The sequence below is a fragment of the Pyricularia grisea genome (genome assembly GCF_004355905.1).
Source record: "Pyricularia grisea strain NI907 chromosome Unknown Pyricularia_grisea_NI907_Scaffold_4, whole genome shotgun sequence".
NCBI lineage: Eukaryota > Fungi > Ascomycota > Sordariomycetes > Magnaporthales > Pyriculariaceae > Pyricularia > Pyricularia grisea.
Genome location: NW_022156718.1, coordinates 1,489,949 through 1,510,753, shown reverse-complemented (window position 1 = coordinate 1,510,753; position 20,805 = coordinate 1,489,949). Strand labels below are relative to the sequence as shown.

Sequence of the window (20,805 nt, the reverse complement as noted above, 5' to 3'; positions counted from 1 at the left end):
AATATTCTCATTAATCGCTCTCCCGAATTCTTTGACCTCTGGAAACTATTCTTTTCTTGATTCAAAGAAATATTAAAACTCAAAGCTAATCTGAAAGCTCATCGCCACTTCATCCTGCACATCTTTAGTTCTCAAGGAACATGTTCAACTGTCGACGACAGGAATATAATGCAGCCCTTATCCATCTGCGCCACTTGTCTCTGCATCGACCCTTCAACTGCGCCAAATCACCAGACGCCAGGAACGAACCTCCACGGAACAGTACGGATATACTCATCCCACTGCTTACCATACTTGGCACGGCAACGCTGGTCGCAGCGGTACGACCTGTGAATCAACAGAATCGCCATGTACACGCCGTAGAACCAAACAATGCCGCTGGTCGTGCCGACGAGCGCGCACATGGCAAAGCTGAGAATCAGATCGCCGACGTAGTTAGCGTGGCGCGACCATCCCCACCATCCGCTGCAGAGCAGGATGCTCTCGTGCAGCTTCCCGTCCGAAGTGGTGTACTTGGCCCGGATGAACTTGGGAGCGGCACCCCAGATGGTGCACCTGCCGTCGGTGCTGCGGACGCGATCCTTGTGGTTGTTGCTGGTTCGGAAGATGAAGTAGCCGATAAGTCCGGCGGCAAAGGTGACGGCGACGTAAGCGGTCGAGGGCGAGGTCGGGTGCTGGCCTAGGTACTGAGCTTGCAGGGTGTACAGTGCCGGCATCCAGGCGGTGGCACCCCAGGCCAGGTAGAAGCCAAAGTGGTCGTGGGCAATGTCGATGGTGCGCAGATACCAATCCTCGTAGTAGAAAAAGTCTACGACGTAGACGGCGTGGAGCAGGGACACGCCAATGATTGAAAGCGATACGCTGCCGTATTTTTGGTACTGGTAGGCGGCGTTGGAAATGTCACTGTGACATTGTATTAGCACAGTGTCAAAATATGAGATGAGTGGTTTGTTGGGGGAACCAACATTATGGTCCAAGACATCATGCCAACTCTACCGATGGTGAAAAGCTTCAGGTCAAAGGTGTCTCCGATCCTCGGGTTGTGCTCAATACCCATTTGGAAATCGTAGACCATTGATCCTATGTTGGCAGGACTGTCAGCACACCGCATCCAGAATACCTATTGACAAAGCTCCAAAAACTTACCACTGAACTTCCGATCACGGTCATAGGACGGCGAAATGTAGGCCTTGAAAAAAACAAAGACAGACAGCAAAACGCCAGCCATGTTGGCGACGTACATCAACCCAGTCCAGAGCTTGGGGACGATAGCAGCGTCGACGAGGCCGACCCAACAGAGGACGCCAAAGACGATATGCGTGACGAACCAAGCTTGGAGGCCATTGGTGCGGTATGGGAGAATGTTTCCTCCGGGAGTCTGCTGTCCCAAGCTATCTTTACCCGGCAGGTACTGGAAAAGGGCAGCCTGGAAGAGAACCCAAGTAGTGTATGTGGTGAGGGCGCTCTGGTCGAATTGAAAGTCGTAAGCCGTGAGGGATCGGTATATGCTGCCGTCTGCGGTCGCCTGGAGAAACAACAGGATGGATCCTTCAAACTCGCAGAGAATGACGTTTGCGATAATTACGCAAAGAGGGCAGAATAAAAGGAACAAGACAGATAACATCTGGTGCTTGAAGCTGTTGCGGTCATGGGCGCGACCCCAAGAAGCATTTTTGTGCGGGACAACGTCCATCGCGATGACTGCAAAGTGAAAACAAACAAACAAAAAAAAAAATGCACCTGTTCGATGCTGGCTGACTGGTTGGTTGGCGGAGAAAACGTAATGGGATTTGCTTGCACCGAGTTTAACAACAAAAAGCCAAGGGTTTTGCAAGTGGAGTGTGCGACTTTATCAAGGGCGCGTTGTTGTATGGAAGCCAAGTTCCCAAGCTAGCGGCCAATCTAACCCATTGCCGACCCGCACAGGATTTGTTTCTTTTGCATTTAGTACGTTTTGTTGGTGTAATGTTCGGTAAAACCAACCAAAAAAGCATAAACTCAAAAAAAGCAAGCCGGCAGCCGACCACCGGCCCGGCTGCCGCAGCAACATCAGGCCAAACATCTACATGGAAGCAACCAACCAGCCACGGTGCAACGTGTTATCCAGAAAGTTTAAACTCGATGCGTCGTCCAATGCGTTATTAAGCCCCGTTGCAATGTCCGTTTGTCCGTTGCGAAATACGTCTGTGAGGTGCATTTGTTTGTGCGGTCTGGTCCATGGCCGTAGCTGACTGCTTGATGGTCTTCGCCCCTGTTCTATGAAAGCTCAGCGGCGCGATGGATGGGTTTGTTGGGGGTTCACTTGGCAAGCTGGCAATGGTTGATTCGAATTAGACTTTTTCTTTCATGGCGATCTGCTGGGATGTACCGTGGTAGTTTTAATCAAACTCTAAGATAGTTAGCAGGTAATCGTAGGGACCTTGACAGCTTGACAGCAAGACCGATGTGAAAGCCCACCGTCCGAACAGTAGTCGTCATCATTGCTTAGCGCATGTGGCCCACATGCGGCTTAGCTTTGTCGCGTTGTCACGCTGTTTGTTACAGCAAGGCCCATGCAATCTGATACTGACCGCCTGGAGGTGGCAGGGCAGAATCCTTAGGCAGGCGTTACCCCTCCCCCCCTCACGGGCGCGCTTCTTTTCAACATTTTACGAGGTACTCAAACTACTACCTACCTACCTACGGTCCCCGTAGCACAGGCGCATCTCAAGACAATGCCGTAGTGAACTACACGTACCGTACCCACTTTCTCCCTGTGCTGCCTCTTGGCAACTTATTTTCGTGCTCGTGTACTCGTGGACAATTTTCAAGGGAGGTACCTGCAGGACGAAAAGTTTTTACGACTGACCAACCAGCATTGTCGCTTTGGCATGCATTAGCTACATTGCTCAATCGAGCCTAGTACTGCACTGCCAAATCTTCAGTACCCGGGAACTTGAGCCGGCTCATTCTGGGTAGAGCTCTTCAATACCAAAGCGGGTGGCTTTTTCGCCGGAACTGGTTCGTTCGGTGGCGTTGCTTTGGAACTTCCATACGATCGGAACCGTGTGGGCCACAACCAAGATTCGACCTAAGCATTCACGGAACACGCCGCTCGTTCCTGGTGCGACAAAATTCCCGTCCTTGTGCATCGCATACTTCTCGGTCTCGGTGTGTCCATACTTGCGCCGGATCTATCGCTTGTGCAACTACCGAAACAAGCATTCTGGCCACTCTCGGGCCTTTTCCAGCCTCTCATCTCGTATTTCGCATGGTTGAATCAATTTGATTCTGGATTACTATTGGGGTTTTGCTCTATTGTAAATCGTACACAGTACGGTTTTTAATCTAGAACTAGACTAGGCCTAATCCTAATCTGGTTCCGCACTTGTAGAAACATGCATACTGTATTGCGATTCCTTCTTTCATTATGTCCAAGATCTCTACAGTATCCGCAACTTCTGGGCGTAGGTCGAAAACCTAATAGTGCCATGGGAGGCGAACCAAAATCACCACTTTTGTGCATCATTCGCTTACCATTCCCATCCACTGCTGCAGATCGATGTAGCACCAATACCTCCCCCAAATCTTGACTGGCTTCTCAAACTTGATTTGCGACAATTTATTTCTGCGGATAACGCTGGAAACCCTCCTATCCAGCTATACAAGTTTGAACGCCATCGTTGCACTTTCCGATGCGCTTCACTACGCCTCCGGTCTCGCAATGAGCATATTTTCCCGAAATATTAATATATTGTCTTTTCTTTTTCTTTTTCGATCGCAGGTCATGGTCACCATGGTTGAGAATCTCGCGCAGCTTCTTGTCGTCAAAATCTCGCAACGGAATCCAAGTATCTGTCCCAGTATCTGTCGCCCTTGCAGGGTCATGGGGTTCTTTTTGGTTATATTGGTCATGTCCGTACTCGACGCATCGTTTCTCTGCGGATCCTACAGGACTTCTACCGTTTCGCCTCAATCCCTACCTATCCTTTGGTTCGGTTGAGTGAGTCTGTTAAGGTGGCAAAGCCGCCAAGTGCGAACACAAATGAAATTACTACGTGGGATGACCGATGAAGGCGTAACCTTGCTGTGGAAGAAACTCTGGGGTACTGCGGGCTCTTCCGATGATGATTCTGATGAAGGACTCGAGATGAACATTTTTGTCCGGCAAATCGTAACTAAAGACCTCGGAGCCACATGGTAGGTATGCAACAGCTACAAGATCGTTGTCTTGACACAGACCAAGTGAGGAAGATCGGTTGGAAGATCACAAGCTTCTATGAGATGTATCCTGACAGATTCTCTGACATGCGTATTCCTGGCTCCTAGCCCACTGTGCGTTTTTCTAGCTGGCAGTGTGGGCAAACATGGAATGACACCAATTTGGTGTAAAAGACCCTGCATTGCAGCTCATGGCGCACCTGCCCGCATGCACCTGGGGATGAGGGCGCGCGGGAAATTTCATGGCTCAAAGGCTACCGGAGACGTACCGTCGATAGATGCATCGCTGCTTCTGTGCCAGGCCGTCAGGTGATCCCATTGAAGCCCCTGGCGAACCACATCCCGTCGATCTGGCCAGTTACAAGCCCAGGAGGTTCCAGGTCTGAAGATCGTGACCAGGACAGTGTACCGGTAAAGGTGCCACAATATAAAGTTGCGGCCTGTCATGCAGGTCTCCATACGGCAGTAGCTAGCTACGCCGTATCCCTGAAACAGAGCCAGTTTATGGAGCCCATTGCTCGGGATAGGTTTTTATCCTTTTACCCTAAGAAGCCACCATGAGACAGGTTTAGAGACCCTGACGGGTAGTTACTAGGTACCCTGAAAATCGAACACGGATGGAAGATCACAGGTTACGCCTTGCAGACAAGACGTTACTGCTTCAAAAAAAAAAAAAAAAAAAAAAAAAAAAAAAAAAAAAAAAAAAAAAAACCAGGTTTCTCTATGGATCGCAGGCGGGATAATTTGGGTAGTAGTCCATAACATAAATGATCAACAATCTCCAGATGCGATGGATAAGTTCATCGTCAACGTGGGACCCATGCATCTGGTCTGGGATCATGGTAAGATGGCATGTGGGAGTTGCTCGGGACAAAAGAGTGGCCCTGGCCCATTTTGTTAAAGTTTGAGGTTATTTTGGTTGAACAAGGAGAAAGAAAACTGGGAGCCAGCCAAATGGCGGATCAGCGACTTGGTCTGGTAGACAAAAACTTATATAAGCAGGTCACGCAAATCCCACGGGACCCCCCACCTCCCATTGAAAATGTCTAATTGGAATTGGGAAGCGTTACCGAGTTTGGGGTTGTGCTGGCACCCAACCGGAAATGAATCAAGGTAACGATAGACAGCGCGCAAAAGTACGGGGATGTATTCATACGTCACAGAAAGCTACCGACGAGCTTTGTCAGCTTATCAATGCGTGAACAAGGTGGTAAGGCTGCTGTTGGTTGAGATTACTGGTAAGCAGCCATGCCTTATGTTTCGGCTGGCAGGTGTCTGGTTTCCGACGGGGCTGAAAACATCCGTAGTGGCTGCAGCCTCCAAACTAGGTATTGCATTTCAGGCGACCCTGGATATGGGGAAGATTTTCGGGTCAGGCTGAATGAAAATGGAAAGCCTGTAGTGGTGAACAGTGCACAGGCAGGCCAAGCAGCCTTGGCAGGCCCCTCCAACCATAGCCCAAACGACCGCCCCTTCGGCCGTTCGAGCCCGCAACCACAAATAGTTTGCGTCGTTATTGAATGCACTACCAGGAAAGTTACGTGTGGGTATAGTATGGCGGCAGAACACGATTGCGAGATGGCGCGAGGAAATAAAACAAAATGTGCGACACGAGTTCCGCCCCTCCTTGCCTTCTAAAGCTTCGTCCTGGTAGGGGCCTAGGTACGGAGTAAATGCTCCGCAGTCTGCTCACTTGAACAAGCAATCACCCACAGCCCCTAGGCAGCTGTTTGTTCAACCAGAGATGCGCTAGAGTGCGCTAAATACAAGCTTAAAAGCCACTGCCAAGACAAGAAAAAAGCCACTAGCTTCCTTGTATCCGCCCAAGCCGCCCTATGTCCACAGGTGGAGGAAACCGAGTTTCTTTTTGTCGCAGCCTAGCCTCCCTTTTAACCCACTTGTCATGCGAAACTATAGCAGCGCAACAAGTGATGGAGACGGCCGGCTGTACCACCTCTAATCTTTCAAGAATCTAGGCAAGGGCAAGGATGCAGCGGTATGGCTCAGAAGCTCAGCCCACAATCGCAACCATCTGCGTCCGCGTTGCATTTGAATCCCTGATAATTTGACGAAAGAAGATGTAGATGCACCTGTAGTCCGTGGTCATGTTAGATTATACATCACATGCCGTTTGTGGGAAACAATTATTGTCGCCATCTACCTCCAAGATCGGATGTCAAAGTGCCTAGCCGGTGAATGGTATGACATTCACGGTAGGTAGCTGCCAGAATACTGCTTGGCGTTTTACTTCATTGAGGAAATTTAACTGTAAAAATACATATCGAGTAGATCGACCAATGTTTATACCGCCAAAACCGGCTGGGTTGGGCCGTGGCGTGCAACGGTGTCGACAGCACGGCGGAGTTTTCGTGAAATTATACAAATTATGATACATCGCATGCTGGACTGAGATTCTGAGCTTGACTCTCGCATTCGGCATCGGATAATTACCTTTTGGCTATTGGGGAGGTTTGATCAGACGTTAAATGTGCTTCCATGGCCTGGATGTGTGCAGATAACTTTGTGATGGCGGACCTACAGGAACTACGCCAAATCGCACACGTACATCAAACTGGTGGCAAATTTTCGATTCTGGAAAAAGGAGCCGTGTTTTCCAAAACAAATGCGGTGTCAAAGAGGTGATTGAGAGAACAACGATCCATACCGGCGTGGCTGGAAGGATCAGATCTGTGATCCAGTGTAGTCTACGTAAACGAAGCTTTACCTAAGGTGGGCTGTATGGCTGGAAAGCAGGCAGTCACCTGGCCCGACAGAAAGATGAAGGGAGCAATGTTTTCGACTCGCCCGCCCTGTCAGCTCCACGGGGTGGCTGTCTTCACATGACGTAGCTTGGGATACAGAACCCAACCCAAGATCAGCTCCAATGGGCTCCTCGTATTATGCAACCAACGTGACTTTCATCTCCAAGAACTTGCATATGACTTTAGCAAGCCAGCATCACCAAGACGAGATGACTTTTTGGCGGCCAGATATTGGCAATTGTACTTGGTTCTGTTATCTGTGTAGCTTTGTGTTATCGTCTTCACAGCCTTGTCTTGCAAAACCCTCAAAACAGTGACCAGCAGGAACTTCGAAACGTAAGGCTGAATCATGAATAAGCCTCTAGTCTAGATTGAAGAGGAAAACGCTCGAATACTGTATGCGCCTCACAGCCAGGCTTTCTTTGCGGATCCTCTCTATCGTCCGTTGCTTACCCTAGTCCTAATCCCGCTGAAAAAGATCCAGTTATATCACACTCTACTGGTGTATTTATACGTTTTAACCTGTAAAGTCATGTCGACAGGCTCACGTCCTCTAACTTCATTAAGTGGCTTACTGACCCCACCACTTAAAACTAGCTCGCCAGACCCAAGCATCGTCGCCCAGTCTAAATATATCAATATCATCAGGAATGTCTGGTGGATGATCACCATGTGCATTTTGCCTGCGCTGCCACTCTTCATCACTCTGCCCAAGTATTCCAAAGCCCTTGCCCAGTTGAAAAGGGTCAGAGATCACCGGTGCGAGTGTGCTTCCTAGTCCGATACGGTGAACTAGAACGGGGTTCGCAAACCCAAAATCAACATGAGCCACGCGTTCTATGCAAATATGAGTGGAATAGTACCCATGGCTTCTTCCGAAAGGGAACGAGCTGTAGAGATGCTCGGAATATCAAAGAACAATCAAGTCAATATCAAGGCTACCAGGACACAAGATCTTGATGTTGGACCAAGAATCAGAGTCAGCTCTCCAACAGGATACTCGACTAAACCTTCAGCCTCGGCGAATATGGTAAGCCGCGAAGTAGCTTTTCTTTCTTTTCCTTTGAAAGAGCCATAACATGCTTCAATGCTTCGGCTAAGTAGTCGAATTTCTCCGGGATCACGAATCCAATGAGCAACGGGCCTTATTTATTCCAAGCGAGACAGAAATTGGGACTGTCGCGAGATCTGGTCCCATCGTTAAGCTGCTCGCCATTAGTCAAATTCTCGACCTTGGAATAACTTTCATCGCCCGATCAAACTCCTCAAACCTGTCAATTTCGGCCCTAAAGTTGAAAGCTACGATCTACATAATACCGTCTGCTCTGAAGTAATTCTTTGGTGACACAAGCCCTGTAATGACAAAACGGCACTATACCTTTTAGTCCTGGTTCTATTGCCATGTTTAGCAAGTCTGGAGCATCCGAGTAATTTTGTTTTAAGAGAGCCTGGCTAGAAAGCAATGCTGTATCTCTCGCCATGGTCGACATTTAGCTCTAAATGAGAGGCTAACATCTAGATGCAGCGTCCCCAAAAGGTGACAAGAACCAGCCAGTTCAGTATATTGACCACCTTAACATTGAGAAGCGATGACCTCTCAGACTCCGACGGCTTCCTCTTATTAGTATTGAAATTGAGTACATTTCCGTCGCCATTGATGCAGCAGTCTTGGAAAACGGCATATATAGTTCCCATGGTTGCTGCCATCTTCTTCCCCTTTGTGTTTCTTACGCGAGCAAAACATATCAAGCGCATGTCACTCCCAACAATCTGGGTTTGAACGGTCGCTGGTTACTTTTGCATCATGATTTACGTCTTGAAAAGGCTCATCGTCATAGTCATTGCGATGTGCTACCGTTGCTTTATGCTCGCCAAAGTTTAAGATACTATCCTCTGGGCGAATTACATTCCTTCATTTTCTGTGTCTTTCTCAATTTTACACTGTTCGAGCTCATGATATTTAGTCTTAATAGTTTCATCTATGACAGTTAGACGTAGCTATGGGGAGTTATGGGAAGGACATACAGCAAAGACATAACCGAGACTACTCCCTCCCTTCACTTTAGTCTTAGACAACGAGAATAAGTGAGCAAAATTGCAGTTTGGGGGCCTGCAAAGCTCCTGCAATCGATTCCATGTGAGTCAAGTGTTGCTATTGTCACCATCTAAACATGATATGAGTCCGGGGCCATTCGACAGGATCCAGCCTCTATGATTGTTACTATAATGCAAGAGACAGCGATGCCACATCAATGGTAGCGCCGGACCCCTAGGTCTAGTCCCAAGGAGTTGGCATGAACGGCTCAATTTTATTCTCAGCATTCGACTCACCATTTTTTGCACTAGATTAGTTTAACTCTAGCTCGGCCTTTCATTGAATACACTCACTCACCTTCCACCACTCATTGCCAGTGAAATTGTCAAAGCTCTTTTTGGTCTTCAATTTCCCGCTCAAAGCGAGAGTAGCATATCTGTCTTTTCGAAACGTTCAAAGCTCTGCTTCCCGATTATCACTGGCCTGTGGTCTTTTCCTCGTCTTCATTATAGCCCAGAGTAGATGTTGATAGTCTCCACGTCGGAGCAAGCCATCACTACTTTCATATGATATTAATGGCGCAGAGCCTGTCGACAGATATTGGCCTGGTGGCTGCCATCCAATATCCACCGGCGAATGGTTTGGCCATTGCTACCACGTGATAGACAAGCTCGGCCACGGCGGCTACTCAACGCTGTAGCTCGGGCGAGATGAGAAACTGGCGAGACTAGAAATTTTACAGTCAAGATCTGCGCAGACGACCGGGATTCGTTTTGAACAATCATCCGACGATCATGGCAATTCAGGAAAACAAATAATACCTGTGCAGCCGTGCTTCTCAACACCTTCTCAGTCCATGGACCATACGGAATCCACGTACTGTTCACTTAATGTCCTCGGACGTAGTCACTAATGCATCTTGAACCTGTCCTGACATGTTGGCTTCGGCTGAATCGGACTTGTCGGCCGGGTCATCTGGCACATACTTGAAAAGGGAAAAACTTGTAGTCTCTCCATGATATTCAATGGGATCATTTGATATTATCTCACAACCACCTTGTCGGGCCTTCTCACATGTAATGCACCCTTTTCCAGGGCCAAACGGAGGTTTATCGATCCCACCAAGGGAACATCAGTATAGACCTCCGCTCCGTTAGGAAAAGTTATTTTATATATGAGTTGCGTGGTTGTCACACCGAGCCAAGGCACTTGCGGCAGCTATATCCCGTCTTGGGGCTTGGGCAAAATCCTCGAGTCTTAACTTTTCGGTGTGCATGCTTTGAATGGGAGATAAATAGCTCTAGGGACTCTGGATCCTCTAGAGTAAAAATAACAATATTCTTTTCAAATGTCAATGACAATTCTGTATGTATTGCAGATTCCGCGGGTGCTATTTTGCACGTCATTCCGCTACTATTTTGTAGTGACAGGTGATGGCGAGCAACAACAGCAGCTAAGCGCCGCCAAGATGAGAATGCGCTCTTTTCGCCATTTGAGAGAGCCTTGAAACGAGGTATTTGCTTAACTGCAACCCGTAGTCCGTGTTAAAACGTCCAAGCCTTGGCCATAGCCCTGTTTACTACAGATGGCGCCAAGGTGTTTCTTATTTCTTGACCCCGTGGGCAAGGAGGAAAGGATCGACATGCTACTGCCGTAGATCCTGTTTATTAATAGATCCAAAACTTGAAGATGTGAGTGACAACAAGGAACGCCAGATAAAGATATGAAGATGAAGAACAAAAGATAATTATCTTTGGGCTTGGGAGATGATGATAAACCCCCACCTCCCCAATTATACTAGGATCTTATTATTCCCCGCCATTTTGATATTGTGTGTGGCATATTGACCTTTGGGATCAGGAGCCGCATACGGCATTACCGAATGTGACCCGTCCACACCCTCTTGTGTTGCTTACTACCGAAAGCAATTTCGCATGGCCACATTGAATTTACTGCACGTGTTGAAAATACCGACTACCATTAATGCAGTAGAAAGGTCGAGATGCAACTAAGAAATATCAACTAGCCCAAAAGGAGTAGAATTGAGGAAGGATTTCCAAGCCAATGCTCAGGAAACGGAGCTGCATGTACCGGCTCGGCGGCCAAGACGGCCGAACTTGACGTCTTTCACACCACACAATCGGACATTCTATTTACATAGCAGACGTGGTTGACAAATGAGATCCTTGAAAAAAAATCCCGGTCTCTGAAATTAGCTGGTAAGGGTGGAAGGGAAGAAATTTCCTACTTCCGGCATGATTCCTGACAACTGTGTTCGATGAATACCGTAAACATCACCAAAAGATAGTGACCGACAAAGAACTGGGAGAAGGCGTCTATTTAAACAGACAAGTATTCCTTCCCCTTTCTGTTGCTGGAGGAAATCTTCACCATCAACACTCTGCTATCTCCATCCACCTCCTTCTTCCCTTCGAAATGGTCAACTTCAGGAGCCTTGTAGTAGCATACCTGGCTGCCGTGCCCGCAATCTCGGCACACTACGTGTACTCCATCCTCACCATTGATGGGCAGGCCACTCCGGACTGGCAATACAGTGAGGAACCTCTCCGACTGCTTATGTTATTTTATGAGGAACATCAAATCTAACTGTGGAGACCACCCATGACAGTCCGACAGAATAGCAACAACATCCAGCCTACCAAGCACTTCCTCAACTCGGGCGCCGACTTCCGCTGCAACTCCGGCTCCTTTGCCAATGCTGGCCGTACCCAAGTCGCCCGTGTAAACCCCGGCCAGCGTATCGGGTTCAAGCTCTGGAACGGTGGAAAGATTCTTCACCCGGGAGTATGTTTACTCTCCCTAGCTCTCAGCCGTTTTAAAAACTAACGCTATACTGTCCCAGCCTTCGACTATCCACATGTCCAAGGCCCCCGGCGACGTCAGCACTTACCAAGGCGACGGAGATTGGTTCAAGGTGTACCAGGACATCATCTGCGGGCCACAGAATCCGCTTCGTGACAGCGACTGGTGCAGCTGGGATAAGGCCGAGTTCGGCTTCACCCTGCCCCGTGACACCCCTCCGGGCCAGTACCTGGTTCGCGCGGAGCACATCGCCATCCACGGGGCACAGTCTGCCGATACGGAGTTTTACTTCACCTGTGCCCAGATTGAGGTTACGGGCAACGGAAGCGGCCAGCCAGGTCCCATGGTGAAAATCCCGGGCCTGTATAACAGGGACGATCCGGCGCTACGCTTCTTCATCTATGGCGCACGCAGCTACCCCTACACCAATGTAGGGCAGCACGCCGTCTGGACTGGTGGTAACACGGGTGGCGGAGGCGGCGGCGGCGGCGGCGGTGGGGGTGGAGGCGCAGGAGGTGGTGCCCCTCTGTACGGTCAATGCGGCGGCCAGGGTTGGACTGGCCCAACGACTTGTGCGTCGGGCAGATGCGTTGCTAGCAATGAGTGGTACAGCCAATGTGTTCCGTAAAGTGCCACGACTGTACGAGAAAGTGGTATTTTATTTTCAGGGGAAATTTGGACAGGGGCCATTTGGCTAGCAGAAGGCTTCCCTGGGTAGATTAAATATTAGACTTGAACCGCAATATACCAGTCATAGCATTGCGGGGATAGGTGTCGCACCCATTAAACCAAGTTATGAAAGGGAGCTTAATATGTTTGGCAGCCACCATCAGGTCATCTTTCGAGTCTTGCTACAGGCCATGTTGATCAGATGAGCCAGGATACACAAGCTTAACGAACATCTAGAAATACTTAAAGGGAGATGCTCCCCACAAATCAGACCTTAATAGACATCACAGAAATACCCATTAGCTCCACAGCACCTCTGAAAGACAGTCTCTTCGATCTTGATCAGGGATTTTGCCCTAGACAGGTGTAGTCTACGTATCCTAGGTCTTTGTTGGCACCGGAGGCTTCTGAATGGGATCGTTCAAGCTTTATCCCACTTGCGGAAGTCAGTAGCGGAGGCGACAGAATTGTGCCAACACGAATGCGCAGTAACACCTGGACAGGCCACAATGACTATGCAGTCGTTGGTACTTTCATTGCGTGTTTTATCTACCATGCATCTATTGTATAGATCTAATGAGCCAGAAGATGGGGAGCTTATTCTTCGATGAATCCTTTTTCTGGTGAGATGTTGACTCGACCCCGGCCTGACGTTCTCTAGGCCTGGATTCCTTGCTGAGGCATGGGCTGAACTTCATTGAATTGGGCTCTTGGATTTCTCGGTTAATCATTTCTACGCGCTATAGGGATAGCCTTGCCTTGTACAGCCAGGACATGAGTCTTCATTTGACCGTTGAATACAGTTGTATGGGAACGATATCAAAAGACAAAGATGCACCTCAATCTTGGTTTTGGGGCAAATTCTAGGTATCCAGCATATCCGGTTTACTTGCACATTCATTCAAGGAATCATCTGTATATTCTGTTGGATGTCCCAGAGCAAGGAAGATTCTGCGCGAGGGAGTGTATAAAAGGTAATGTGACTGAGAAAGATATCGTATTGGGTGGGCTTCAGCTCTGTCAAGGGATATATTGAGACCTATGTTTGAACGTCTGACGGGATGAAATCCAAAGTTCATGAGAAAGCCTCGTCAATATTTCAGGGCCTGACGAAATAAACGTTACATTGTTGGTGGTTATCAAAATAGCGTAAGCAAGAAAATGCATGAACAACGAACCCTACCTGATGGCGGTCAGAACCAAGTCTAGCGGGTGTCCGATGATACGCCGCATGCACATGGGGTTCAGCCACCTTCCCACAAGACCAACACTCCACAAGGACACGATGGCTGCACAGATGAGGAACAATACAAATGGGGTTACCTCTTGGCTGTTTGAGTAAAAACTGTGAGATACCAGAGTTTCTACACAAAAAAAAAATAACGCTTGATTCTTACATGAATTGCAGAAAATTTCAACCCCTGGCGCCATGAGCTGCTTCACACCAAACTTCGTCGTCGCACTTCGCAAACTCCTACATCGACAAATAAGACAGCATGTGCCAACCTATGAGGTTGATTCGACTCTGCTCAAGACAACGTTGAAGCAAAAGTTTGGTCCAGAAGGTTACTCATTGGACGTGAGTGACCGATCATCGAGATCATTACGACAACACGGCCTTGTTCCTAATGATCAACTCCAAACACTGATGCTCTTTGCCAGATTGTGCACGACACCTACTGTATATCAAATATCCCTAAACGCTTGTCCAAGGTACGTTTGGGCTGTATTGAGTCTTCCTGCTTCATCACTAGAGACCGCAGTTTAGATTGGCAATCGACTAACGGTCTGCTGCAACTCCATAGGCCGAGCTTGAGAAGTGTAGGCCGAAAGTTTTGAAAGAAGAAGAAGAAAAGAGGGAGAAGGGGAAGAGGTCAACATCTGAGAGGTGGAGGGGGAGGAAGGTGGAGAGAGGCAGAAAGGGAAAGAGTTCAAGGGCGTTTTTCACCGAACATGACTAAAGGCGCATAAATGCGTTAATGACCACCTGCGCCACACCAAGAGGCATTCGATATGCCGCAACTCACCACCGCCAGTCTCACCACTTTTTCTAGCCTGGGTGGATTTTGTTTCATAAGGCATCTACATAGTGCCTCTCAGAACTCACAATTCTAGCCATGTTGATAAATCAGGATGCCGGAATGAGATTGCGGGTGTTGGTCACCTCGAGCCCTCTCTTTTCTTCTTCGTGAAGGGATGGTGACGCTCACCCAACCGTGCGGGGCCACGCGGACCGCCATCCTTGACCGCTCAAACAGTGCAGTATGGTGTGGCAATTTGGTCGGGATGGACAAATATGGTGCGATTAGCTGCAACAAGCAGCCATAAGACGTTGCCGTGTGCCAGTGTGGTATTTTGCAATCAAGTGTCAAGTTAGAATTGGCACGCAGCGCAACGAGCAACAAGCAACGAATTTGAATTCCCCTTTAATGGCCAATGAGAAATCCTCATCAGCCGCCTTAATATCAGCAGTTTCTTAGGGTAGGTTCCCACTTCTCCCAACTCCTGTGTCCCTGGGAGGAATTCCCTGGGAGAAAAGTCTAGAACTGACGCCGCCATCATCCCAGGAAAAAAAAAATATTGGTCACTGTTGCTTTTTCATGAACTTTCCATACTCGAGCTCCATGGTAGGAGTGACGCATGGAACCCAGACACGCAGCTAGATTCCCAGTGCGGATACGATACATCCTTGCTCAATCCACTAATCCCCGATCATTTTCCGGGAAAATTTCACAGACGCGAGTCGCGACTCCAAATCATGGGCAGGTTGTCCGGCTTTCACCGCGTATGTAGAGGTGAAAATGGTGGCACGCAGGAGCTGGACAGCCTCTCAAAACGTAACAAACCCTCCATGGCTTCAAGGGGGGTAATGAGAAGCATCCTTGCTAGAATTAAATAACGTGGCGGTGCAAAGGCCAAAGACAACTGATTATATGGCAGTAAGAGAGCTGGTGCAGCATTTCAGCTGGTTTCAATTGTAGGTGAGGATCATCGGCGCAAAGTAGAAGCGGGAAAATGTAGTGGTGGGGAGATTGCCAGCCAAGCAGCACCTTCCCCTTCCCCTTCAAGTTGACGAGGATTTTGTGCGCAGCGGGTGATTTCATGGCGGCGGTAACGTAGAGGTTCACTGATGGCACTAGGGGCGAGGAGGATTAATAATTCTGGTCAGCATCGTCACCACGACAAGACGCCGGTCGCACAGGGGCGCTTTTTTTTTACAGGATTTACTGCTACTTCCACCACATATTACCTTTGATCCCAATCATCGTGATCAGCAAGCAGATCCACAGCGTCGCGAATGTGACCAACGAAATTTCCCGAAATAGAGCCGGTAAAGGGATTCTGCATTAAATAATAGATTAAATAAAATGTAGATAAATTGAGAATATTATGTTGACTGCTTCATTTTGATGAACAGTTGAGTAATTATAGAATAAGTTGTTTTTAACCTTTTTATTAAACTACAATGTCGAGATTTCGCCCCGGACTTATTTTTAGAAGAATTATTATACCCCGTCAGCCACGCCGCCGGCAGGTATAGTTACGCTAAACTTGGTACCGACTCAAGGGCCTCACTTACCCCGGATTTGAACTCGTTTTTCCAGCGCGTTTTTGATTGCGATTTGTCTCTCTCTCTCTCTCTCCTCTTTAGGTCACAATCTTAGCTGGCAATATCTAGTAAGTTAAATTATTCCAATATTCAGTTAATTAAAATGATCGTAAAACTCTAAATAGACGCAAAATAAAGTAGGTTACATGTAATTTCATAACAACGGGAAACAATCACCCCCTGTGAAGCTGTCCCGCGAGTATGTGGAAGTTGGGGTTATTCGTGAGAATAACCAGCAATCGGCCCGCTAGTCTGGTTTAACTCGTTACTTAATAATTAATTAATCTCATTTGGGTTGATTCTAGACTAGTCTTCTTCGATTATCTTCCACTTCTGCCAGTCGGTTCACTGGATCAATAGTAAAGCGGCATTTGACAGCAAACAATTCTACAAGATTAACAGGGTATGACATTGGGATGGCCCAATTTAATATTAGACTTTATGCGGGAAAACATAGTCCTTGCTACGGATTGGCGCGCCTGGGGACTGCGAGCCGTAACTAGCTCGATCGCATAAAATATTATGCAAATCGTCAAGGTTCGCTTGTTGCGTATACGCGATTTGGATTGCGTGCGTTTCCACCCACCCCCCACTCCCCCTTTTTTTTTACCCATATTACGGTGCCAAGTGTGAAAGAGTTATTCCCTGCTACAGTGCGTTTATACGTGGTCCATAAGCACTTGGAATTTTCCCGGGGGGGGGGGGGGGGGGGGGGGGTTGAGGTAGTTGAATTTATTTTCTAGCCAGAATAATTACTAGAGTCGTCAGCGTCTGTAAAATTTACACCATTACGCTATTATATGAGCAAAGAATGTTGAATCCATCGAATAAAATTACCCTGATAATATAAAAATCCTTTTCAGATTTATCTTCGTTACTAGGTTGCAATGGTAGAAAAAACACAAGGCGTCCTTTAATTTTATGCTTTAACAGTGTGGGCTCTGTGGGAGTTGCCGACTTTGGTAGGAACTTGAAATAGGAATAGATTTTGGTATTTAATTTCACCCGCGAACAGTATAAATGGTAAAGGCCCACGCGTACACGTACGGTGGCAGGGGAGGGGATTCTCCGCCAGGCATTATAGTAAATATAACTTATTTTTAAACAGAATATCAACTTAACACAATATAAATAAACCTCCTATTATAAGGATTTACCTATGGAAATCTAACTGTGGTACCTGTTTCCACAAATGTCAAAGCTTTTGAGTTGTATTTATTATATATAGGGTGCGGTTTGTCCGCTTTTAGGCAAGATTTAGGGTTAGATTTAGTTCGAATTGTCGTTCTCCAACTATCTTTAGACAATATAACTCCTTTGCGACAGATATCCAACTACTTTATTTCCTCGTTAACCTTTAATGTAAACTTCACCTCCCTACCTTTATTACAACCTTTACCAACTCTTTCCTACTTTTGCCTACAGTTATCATTTTTACTTTTATTATCAGTCCTTCTCTCCAAGACCACGAGCGAACCTTATAAGATGAGATCCATCCTGTTTTACGTTATTACTGCCGTTGCCGTTATAACAGAGGGGTCCCTGGCGGAACCAACCGTATGCTACACTATAACGTATACGCCAACTGGGGAAAGCCACCGTAAAGCCTATGCGGGGGAATACTTCAAGCATAATCTGACCGAAAATAAATGTTATGCTAGTCCCAGTTGCGTAATAACATGCTGGCATTTTCCTAGTTCGTGGTGGATTCAGGGTTGGGTGTACGAGAAGGGGAAAACCTACCCCCCGGAAGGTTCCAGCAAACAGACACAAGAAAAACATGTTACTTTTGACGTATAAATACATCTTGGGGCTAAGGAGATATTATATAAAGGTGCGGAAGATTAGGCAGGGAAGGGCATATATTGCCAACATGGATGGATGTACACTAAGTCACGCACTTTTCCTGCGCCACATTTGTCGAACTGGAACACGCGTGTGCCACCTTGACAGAAAATGTCAACCGTCATAACAGAATCGCAAATGCTTTGAGCAGTTCAAACTATTCAACTACACCGAAAGTTGACTCGAAAAACCGTCACTAAAATTTATAAAGTACCCGAACCGACCCTCCGGGACTGGATGAAAGGTAGACCTTTGAAACCATCCGCGGGGCCAACTGCACCAAACCAACTGCGGTCAGCCAGAATAATAAAAAAGACAGCCAGGTTGCAGATGGATTCCCTAGTAAAGAGTGAAAAAATTTAGTATGAAAGGTATTCTAATATAATTCCAGTTGGGTAACATGGTAGGTGGTCTATAACGAAAATATATACCTCTCCTCCGTGACGTCACAGATGTTTGCCGTCCGCGGCTAGCCATTCGCCACAAGTTTGTCTTCTCCATCATTCTGACCGACTGTAAAAGCGAAGAGAAGGTGGTTGTCTATTATATTTTGGACCTAGATGCCCAAGGTGTTTCCGGGTGTTGCGTGGCCTCAAGGCAGCTGCCGCCAACGCAGTAGCTACAATATGGGTAACTAGGTACCTTGGTATGCATGGGTGGCTCCTCGGCTATTTGGGGCTTGAGGAGATCCCCAGGACTGTCCTTGGAATGGGCCTATATCTGCTTCCACGATCGGTCACCCTGAGGCGCCGCGATGGTGCATGCGGGCCAAGGCCTAAAAATACAGAGGAATAATGAGGTAGTCAGCCAACCTGCTGCTGATAGCGTTCCACAGACCCAAGATTCTATTCTGGGCGGCTGCGAGATAATATGCACGCAGGCCATGCAACATCAAATTCTTGAATATATCAATGACGACTGTATTGCTTCAAAATAGAATAGCCAAAAAGCGCTATACTCGAGTCTAAAAATACATAACATACTAGGAATAAAACACAAACCTCTTCACAACTGCCATTAAGTCGTAGCATTGTATGAGACACAAGACCACGAATCAGCGCTGTTCGAGTCCCCACCCATGAATTTGTTCATCAGCGGCCACCTGCAGTGCTTCCGCGTGAACGAAACCTGCCCGCCCTGGGTGTCGTTGACAAAGGCCCTCCCCAACAGAGTATCCGGGGCCACGCCCTGCTCCACCCAACGCACCAAATTCATCAGCACACCCTCCTCGGGCTTATCCGCGTACGCCAGCTGCTTGCGCTGATTGCCAATGTAGTGCGCGCCCGGCCCGCCGCTGCAGTGACCCATGCCCGAGATGCGGAAGAACCTGTAAAAGTCGTCAATCTGTGCCGGCTCCTGGCCCAGCGCGGCGCGCACCGACTCGTAGTACCGCGGCGACATGTCGCTGCTGATGACGGAGTCCATGGTGCCGTGATAGTGCAGCAGCTTGCCGCCGCGGTCGCGAAAAGCAGAAATGTCGCCCTTTGTGGTCGCGATGTTGCTGGGGTTCAGCTCGTCGCCCTTGGTCCACAGGTCGGGTGTGAATTTCGTCAGGTCAAAGCTGGGGTCCGCCATGACCACGTACTTGATCCAGTCCGCCTTGTCGCTGGGCTGTCCGTTGTAGTAGATCCTGAAGGCATTGGTCGACTCGGCCTCGCTGCCCGGCTGCATGCGTGGGTATAGGACCGTGCCGTTGGGAGCTTTCATATCGCTGAAGATGGTGTTGACCGTGTTGACCTGCTTCGCCGTCAGGCAGGAGCCCGCCTGCGCGGTGCCGTTGCCGCAGAGGAGGCCGTCGGCTTTGTAGCGGCAGAGATCCGGCGCCTCGATGATGCCATCCGCCACGCCGTCGAACATATCGCACTGGTTCACAATGTCCTGGTGTACGACCTTCCACAGATCTTGACTGACGAATGTGTCGCTCGTGTTGGTACCCGTGACTACGAGAAAATGAGCGCTCCAAGTGTTGAGGTTGTTAAAGTTGAGCGCCGGTGCACCCGCCGAGACGCCATCAAACAGGTCCGGAAAATCTTGCACCATCTTGATGCCCTGCCTGCCTCCCGTGGAGCAACCCAAATAATAGCTCTTTGAGTGCTCCTTGCCATAAAACGCCTTGGACACATTCTTGCCGACCACGACGCCGGTTTCGATGGCTCGAAAAGCGAAGTCCTCAACAACTTCTGCCTTCTGGAAGAACGGCTTCCCGCTCATACCATCGTGACCATTGTTAGTGGCCACGGCAGCAAAACCCAGCGACGCCGCCCACTCGACGTCTTCGTACTGAATGCAGCCCCCGAGCCCACCGTTGCCCGTGCTCAAGAAGCGTCCGGTCCAGTTCTGCGGCAGCCAGGCCTCGAAGTGGAGGCCCGACGTGGTCGAGGTGGTGATGTTGGACTGGACGCGGCAGAGCGGCACCGACACGAGCTGCGATGGCCTGGTGCAGGAAGGGTCGGCGTTGGGAAAGTTCAGCGTCGTGTTGGCGGGCACGAAGTCGGCCGACACGAATGTGCTGTTTGGAATTTGGAGGCCCTTGGCCAAGTTTTGGCATGCTTGAGTAAATTGTTCCGTGTCGGTGATGCTACCTGAAGACTGCCTGGTTGTAAGCGATCGACAGTCTGCAGGGATGGCTGCTATCGCGGCTGCGGCGGCCAGGCGACGAATGCTTGGTATCGACATTATTGGAAAGTTTTTATGCAATGAGATATGCTTAATCAACGCCGAATGAGGTGATGAAGACTGGAAAGAAAGTTTGCAGCAAGCTGGGATGAGGTGAAGTATTTTATATTCAACCATCCAGTTGTTGACATAGGACGTAGCTGATTCAGAGTTAGCAAAACTCTTGGCTTGAATCGCTACAGGCA

At 48.4% G+C, this 20,805-nt stretch overlaps 4 protein-coding genes across 4 annotated transcripts; 2 read left to right on the top strand and 2 right to left on the bottom strand.

Moving 5' to 3' along the window:
* Positions 1 to 227: 227 nt before the first annotated feature.
* On the bottom strand, positions 228 to 1,693 carry PgNI_07152 (uncharacterized protein; the record flags this gene model as incomplete). The annotated part of the gene is made up of 3 exons (XM_031127168.1): positions 228 to 903; positions 966 to 1,080; positions 1,147 to 1,693. The coding sequence occupies 3 exons, from the start codon at positions 1,691 to 1,693 to the stop codon at positions 228 to 230; spliced, it is 1,338 nt and encodes a 445-aa protein (XP_030980898.1).
* A 9,740-nt stretch (positions 1,694 to 11,433) lies between these two features.
* On the top strand, positions 11,434 to 12,448 carry PgNI_07151 (uncharacterized protein; the record flags this gene model as incomplete). The annotated part of the gene is made up of 3 exons (XM_031127167.1): positions 11,434 to 11,551; positions 11,627 to 11,802; positions 11,861 to 12,448. 3 exons carry the CDS (start codon positions 11,434 to 11,436, stop codon positions 12,446 to 12,448), a joined length of 882 nt encoding a protein of 293 aa, XP_030980618.1.
* A 1,470-nt stretch (positions 12,449 to 13,918) lies between these two features.
* Positions 13,919 to 14,450, top strand: PgNI_07150 (uncharacterized protein; the record flags this gene model as incomplete). The annotated part of the gene is made up of 2 exons (XM_031127166.1): positions 13,919 to 14,068; positions 14,295 to 14,450. The coding sequence occupies 2 exons, from the start codon at positions 13,919 to 13,921 to the stop codon at positions 14,448 to 14,450; spliced, it is 306 nt and encodes a 101-aa protein (XP_030981027.1).
* A 4,511-nt stretch (positions 14,451 to 18,961) lies between these two features.
* Positions 18,962 to 20,620, bottom strand: PgNI_07149 (uncharacterized protein; the record flags this gene model as incomplete). Its single annotated transcript, XM_031127165.1, has 1 exon — positions 18,962 to 20,620. The coding sequence occupies one exon, from the start codon at positions 20,618 to 20,620 to the stop codon at positions 18,962 to 18,964; it is 1,659 nt and encodes a 552-aa protein (XP_030981492.1).
* Between the last annotated feature and the right edge of the window lie 185 nt (positions 20,621 to 20,805).